This window comes from Microcebus murinus, chromosome 20, assembly GCF_040939455.1.
Source record: "Microcebus murinus isolate Inina chromosome 20, M.murinus_Inina_mat1.0, whole genome shotgun sequence".
In the NCBI taxonomy this organism is placed as follows: Eukaryota; Metazoa; Chordata; class Mammalia; order Primates; family Cheirogaleidae; genus Microcebus; species Microcebus murinus.
The window spans coordinates 9,540,139-9,546,507 of NC_134123.1; the positions used below are offsets into that span (position 1 = coordinate 9,540,139).

Consider the following 6,369-nt stretch of genomic DNA (forward strand, 5'->3'; position numbering starts at 1 on the left):
CGGGATCCTGGACCTCAGCCTCGAGGGGGCGCTATTCTGCCCACTCGAGGGCCAAGCCGCTGCAGAGAAGCCCCAAGGTCAAGGCCCTGGCCATGGTCGGGGCTTAGAGCCAGAATCTAGGCTGAGCCCTGGGGAGACTGAGGCGGGGAGCCAGATCTCTGAGGACAAAGATGGGCGGGCCAGTGGGATCCGCCGACGCCGCCTGGTGCTGCTCCAAGGAGCCCCGGGCCTGTGGCGGGAACAAACTTTCCTGCAGCCGAGGGGGCTCGTCCCCAGCCTCAGCTCTCCCCTACCTGCCAGCGCTTAGCCTCCGCCCAGCCTTCGCCCACCCCGTTCCCTCCTCCTCCCCCGCGCGCCCCTGTTCACCAGACTCGCATCTCTCCCCTCTCCCCTCCTCCTTCTCCCTCTTGCCTTTCTCCCCCACTTCTCTCCCGTCTCTTCTTTTGTATTCTCGCCTCCCTCGCCGCCCCGGTTGCCTCTCGCCTCCTTGGGGCCGAGGGGAGGAGGCGAGCGCGCTGCGCCCGGGGCCTGCGCGGCGCGGAGGGAGGCGTTTCTCCTACTTCTCCCGGGTAATTTGGAGAGATTGGATGTGTGCGCGCGCGCGTGAGCTGGAGGCGAAAAGGGGTAGGATTCAGCGCCGAGCAGAGAGGGTCAGGGTCTTTGACGCTCCTCGCCAGCTGCACAAACCTCCACGGCAAGTGCGAGTGTGGGCGAGAGTGCGCGCGCGCACGGGCTGGCTGCGCTTGGCACGCTTGGTGGCCCGGGGCCCCGGGGCCCGGGGTCCCGTCTGGCGGCCCGGGATTACCGTGACGTCACATTGAGCCTCTGGCCACCTTGGACTGGGACACCTCGGGAGCCTCACAGCCCCGCGCAGCGCCGCGCCACACCTCGACACCGCGCGTCTTTGGGAACCCGCACCTTCTTCTCTCCCCTGCCCATCCATGGGCCCTTCTGTCTTCCGGACCCCACAGGCCGGAGGGGCGCCTTCCGGAGCTCAAGGCTCGGCAGCCGGGCTGCCCTCGGCTCTGCCTCCGGTCGCGCCAAGCGGGCGGAGGAACTGGCGCTGGGCACTCGCAGCCGCGTAAGGAACCGAAGCGCTGCACGGCTGAGGGCGCCGAACAGCGGGGCTGAGACGGGAACCCGAAAGGGAAGAGGGAGGCGGGCCAGGGACCGCCACCATGTCCTTCCCACACTTTGGACACCCATACGGCGGCGCTTCCCAGGTAAGAGGCGCGCCCACGGGCAGACTGGGTGGCGGGGATGTCCAGCGCGCACACCTGCTCGTAAGCTTCCCCACCTCGTGTCCCCAGAGGGAGCAAGGACCAGGGTAATGTACCACCGCCTCCTCTGACATCCCCAATCCCTGACTGAGAACGTTTCACTCCCGCGTGCATGTTGGAAAATCGTGTGACCCGAAACGCGGGCACTCTGACCACGCGCTTAGTGAGGTGGGTGGGACAACAGGGATCTTCCAGTCAGGCCTCCTGTGCAGATGGCCGGGAGAGGCTTGGGAAAAAGACTTCAAGGCCAGCGTGCTGTCCATCTCACCATACTGTTGTTCGTTTGTTGACCTTTGTTCTTATTCTACCCCTTCCTTGGGGGAGTCCAAGCTCTCTGGTTTCAATCCAGGGTGGGTGTTGTGTAATGACAAAAATTTCTTGGGAAAGTTCTGGAAACATCCACCACTGTTCTCCAGCTTCTCTGTAGAGTGCCAGGTATATTTTCCTGGGATCTAGTGCCAGCTTGACCTTTGACCTGCTGTGTGATCTTGGACAAATCTCATACACTCTCTGGTCCTCGACTTCCTATCTAGAAAATGGGAATAGGAATGAGACGTTCGTGCAGCCTCTAAGGCTAACTTCTAGCTCCACCTTGGTAGGATCCTGTGAAGGGGGTAGGGAAGGGAGTGAAGGATTTGGCATCTTTAAGTCGGGCTTCAGAACGTTCACATTTCCTGGACCCCCTGGGAGTCTGGAGCTTTGGCAATGGCCTAGGCGCATCTATGAGAGCAGTTTGGATAACTTGCTGTCGGATAATTCTCATCCCAGCACCTAACAGAATGCTCAGCCCATGGTGGCATTTAGTTAATATCGAATGAAGGGATGAAGGAAGGAGCGATTCCACGGTTCCCTCCTTTCCTCTAGCTCCTGCCAGCGGGAGGCGCCAGCCTCTGACTTCCAGTGCCCCCTTTCTCGCCCGTAGTTTTTGGTGTCTGCAAGTTCCAGCGCCACTTGCTGCGAATCCAGCCCGCGCTCAGTCTCAGATGTGGCCTCGGGCTCCACCTCGGCGCCTGCCCTCTGCTGCGCACCCTACGATAGTCGGCTGCTGGGCAGTGCGCGGCCCGAGCTGGGCGCCGCCTTGGGCATCTATGGAGCCCCCTACGCGGCCGCTGCAACTGCCCAGAGCTACCCTGGCTACCTGCCCTATGGCCCGGAGCCGCACGCGCTGTATGGGGCGCTGGTGAGTACCGGGGTGGGGCCTGGGGCCAAGCGCCAGAACCCTGTCGCACCAGGGGGCATGAGCCAGCCAGAGCAGTGGGTGAAACGCAGGGAAAATCTAGGAAAGACGCACAACTCCGAGGAAAGGAAATGGTTAGGATTATGTATACAAAAAAAAAATACATCTTTGCAGCACTTTGCAGAACTCCATATTGTTTACAAAACATTTGCACTTCTATTAATTTGGTGAGGTAGGCAATTCATCACTATTCTCAATTTATGGAGGAGGAAATTGAGGTGCGAAGGAGTTCAAATACTTTACCCAAAGTCATAAAGAAACACAGGATCAAGGAATAGCCCCGGAAGGAGAGTAAATCGAGGAAAGTCCTCAGCTGGTGTGTTGGGGGGGACAGGAATCACACCAGCTAATATTTAAGCACTGCTTACTCCCCGCCTGGGATTCTGCCAAGCGCTCCCCCAGCATGGTCTTCCTCAATAACCTATAGGTATATTGTTGCTCCCACTTTACCAAGGGAGAAACTGAGGCACGGAGTGCTTAAACATCTGTGCCCAAAGTCACGCAGCCAATGTGAGCGGTGGTACTGGGATTTAACCAAACTTGACCCCAGAGTCCTCGCCCTTAGCTATTTATTACTCCACTTTCCTCCTCTCCAAATATAAAGTCTTGAGTTCTCTTTTCCCCTTCTACCAGAATCCACAGTATGAATTTAAGGAGGCTGCAGGAAGTTTTACACCTGGCCTGGCACAACCTGGAGCGTATTACTCCTATGAGCCGACCCTGGGGCAGTACCAATATGATCGGTAAGGAGAGGGGCACCTTGGTGGCTGGCACTGCAGGTCCTTCCTCCTCCCCTGCCAAGGCGGAGTGGATACAGCCAGAGGGAAGAGAGGGGGCGCAGAACCTCACTTCCAGGCCACAGACTGTCCCCTGCCCTGCACACAGCCCCTATCCCCATCCTAAAACACGATCTGGGGGCTCCCCCCCCCAGGTATGGCGCGGTGGAGTTGAGCAGCGCTGGGCGCAGGAAGAACGCCACCCGGGAGACCACCAGCACGCTCAAGGCCTGGCTCAACGAGCACCGCAAGAACCCCTACCCCACCAAGGGCGAGAAGATCATGCTGGCCATCATCACCAAGATGACCCTCACGCAGGTGTCCACCTGGTTCGCCAACGCGCGCCGGCGCCTCAAGAAGGAGAACAAGATGACGTGGGCGCCCAAGAACAAAGGTGCGGAGGACAGGAAGGCAGAGGGCGGCGCGGAGGAATCGCTGGGCTGCCTGAACCGTGACACCAAAGGTACCAAAAACGTTCGCCACCCGCCTTACAGGTTTTACTGGAAGGTGCTTTCCTTACCCTTGCACTAGCTTTCTCTGTGTGCCTCCGGGCCTTTGCCAATGCGCTTCCCTCTGCCTGGAATTCCCCACAGAACCGGCTTCTTCTCAGTTTCAAAGTGTTACCCCCAAAGGTCTTCCCCCTGACCCAAGCCAAAGTAGCCTCCCAGTTAGTCTCTATTATGCCCGCCTGTTTGTTTCCTTTTCTGTACCACTACAGGAAGTACACACAGGCGACATCTGTCTAACCCCTCCAAATGCAGCTCCACTAGAAGATGTCTTATTGCTGTATACCCTAAATACCTAATACTTAAATGATGTCAGGCACATGGTTGGCGCTAAATAATTTGACAGCAGCCACCTGTGGGTATGAACTGTCCCCACCCCCCTTTTTACAATTGAGAAACTGAGACCCAGGACTGGGCAGTGCAAAGTGGCAAGGGAGCGTTTCCTTGGGTGGCGATTCCTGGAGGAGAAGGAGTCGGTGAAGGGGAGTGGGGTGGGGGCAGGGCTGGGGCGGGAATTCTTCCCCGGGGCGGGCGGCCAGCCCTGGGCCAAGTGGAAGGGACGGCCTGGCAGGTCTGGTGAATTACAACACGGTCGCCCTGAGTGCAGGGCGCGCCTTGCTAAAAGCTTCTCTGAGATGGGCACTCCTGCGGATTTCCCTTGGGCCCTGGGGCTTTTCTCACTTGCTTTTGATTTCCTGCAGACGTTACTGCTAGCCAGGAGGCCAGGGGGCTCAGGCTGAGTGACCTGGAAGACCTGGAGGAAGAGGAGGAGGAGGAGGAGGAGGAAGCTGAAGAAGAGGAGGCAGCCGCCACAGCCGCGGACAGGCTGGCCGAGTTCCATAAGAGCGCGCAATCGCTGCCCCGGCCGTGCGCCCCCGCGCAAGAGGGCCGGCTGGAGCGCAGGGAGTGCGGCCTGGCGGCGTCTCGCTTCTCCTTCAATAAGCCCCCTGGGGCGGGAGAAGCTGACTTCCTGGCGGCCGAGCCTGAGCCTGGCGGCCCCAGGTCTACCCTGCACTACCCATGCAGCGAGAAACCGCGCATCTGGTCTCTGGCGCACACTGCGGCGGCCAGCGCTTTCGAAGGTGCACCCCCAACCCGGCCCAGGCCGTGAAGTCCTGAGTGCCACACGATTCCCGTACAGCCTCCAGTCTCCACCGGGCGACCCGCGGGCCCAGGAGACTCCGCGTGCCAGGAGTCTTCCCCAGTAGCCAAAGCGTTTGGAAACTCCAGGGGCAGGGCTACCGCTGAACTGTGCGCAGTGCCCGTGGAGGAGGGAGCCTGCAGTGCAGTGCCAGCACCCGTCTGGAGCAGAAGGTAGTGGACCCCCAACGGCGCTGGGGTGTCCGCCCTAAAAACACCCACCCATCACCCTGCCCAGCCACCGCACTCCCTCTCTGCCTCCCCCGACTCCGGCGCAGACCTGGGGTGACATTTTCCCACAGCACTCCTTCAAAGGGAATCTTGGAGATAAAGGTTCTAGTGCTCCTTCATTTGAAAGCCAAATAATAGTAATAAACTAAGAGAGAGACAGTGATTTACCTAGGATCACTTAGAAAGTCCTTGCAGAAATGGACAATCTAAATCTCTGCACCAGGTGTGCATGAGCATGCTCCTCTAGCACAAGTGCCCCTGTCCCCTGCCTGCCTGGAGAGGAGACCAGCTGCCCCTGACCCCCTGTGCTGGTTCCAAGGGTTTTCTAGGGCTAGGCAGGCAGCAGGGCGTTCACAGACCTCTAAGGGGGTGGGCCAGACACACACAATGGGCTCCAGGTCAGTGTTTAAGTCCAGCTTGCAGCCCTCTCTGTGGCCCATCAAAACCCCTAAGTAGTGTACACATGGCCTTGAGTTCAACAACTTCAAGCCCAGGGTTGGTGCCATCCCTGGAGAGCACTCATCCCCAAGGGATCATCCCCAGGGAAGCAGTGACTGTTGATCAGTGTCCCCAGGCCAGCCGTAGCTGGTTCTGTGGCTGTGTTAACCTGGTGGAAGGGAATTTCAACCCACAAAGGGAGTTCCTCAAGCATTAGGCAGCCTCTAGCAAGTACTGTCAGATTTGCTCTTTGTAGTAATATCTCTCAGGATTAGCTACTGGTTTGGAAAAGTGGGTTTCACTATTATTTGAATTTACACATAGTGGGAACAAACGTTACCTCTGGGCAGGGAAATTGCTTGCCTTGCCATGAGACATGCTGACCTCTGGTTTCCTAAGAATTGCCAGGAAGCGCCTTCGGGTTTTAATCAACCTCTCCTCTCTCAGCAGGTTAGCGCAATGGCTGCCATTTGCCGAAGAGTCTTGGAAATGGGCCCCACTTTTCAAACCCACTTCCACCTTAAGAAGCTGAGAGGCCTTGCCAGGGACCAGAAGCTCTCACTTCACCTAAGAGACAGACACGCAGAAACCCTGCTAGCGGCTGTCCCTGCATGCAGAGCTGGGGTGGAGGGCAGACTGGTACTCGAGCACATCCCGCGGAGGAGGCGGCGGGGCACCTGGGAAGGCCACGTGGGAGGCTGGGCGGTCCGCCCTGCGCGCTGACTCCACCAAGTGTCCCTCCCTCCTCTGGCTTCCTCTCC

At 58.7% G+C, this 6,369-nt stretch overlaps 1 protein-coding gene across 1 annotated transcript; it reads left to right on the forward strand.

Moving 5' to 3' along the window:
* The first annotated feature begins 1,178 nt into the window (after positions 1-1,178).
* IRX6 (iroquois homeobox 6) lies at positions 1,179-6,063 on the forward strand. Its single transcript, XM_075995575.1, is given in 7 exon segments — positions 1,179-1,223; positions 2,203-2,460; positions 3,151-3,260; positions 3,449-3,756; positions 4,501-5,029; positions 5,031-5,113; positions 6,059-6,063. Coding segments are annotated over 7 exon segments (1,338 nt in total).
* The last annotated feature ends 306 nt before the right edge of the window (positions 6,064-6,369 follow it).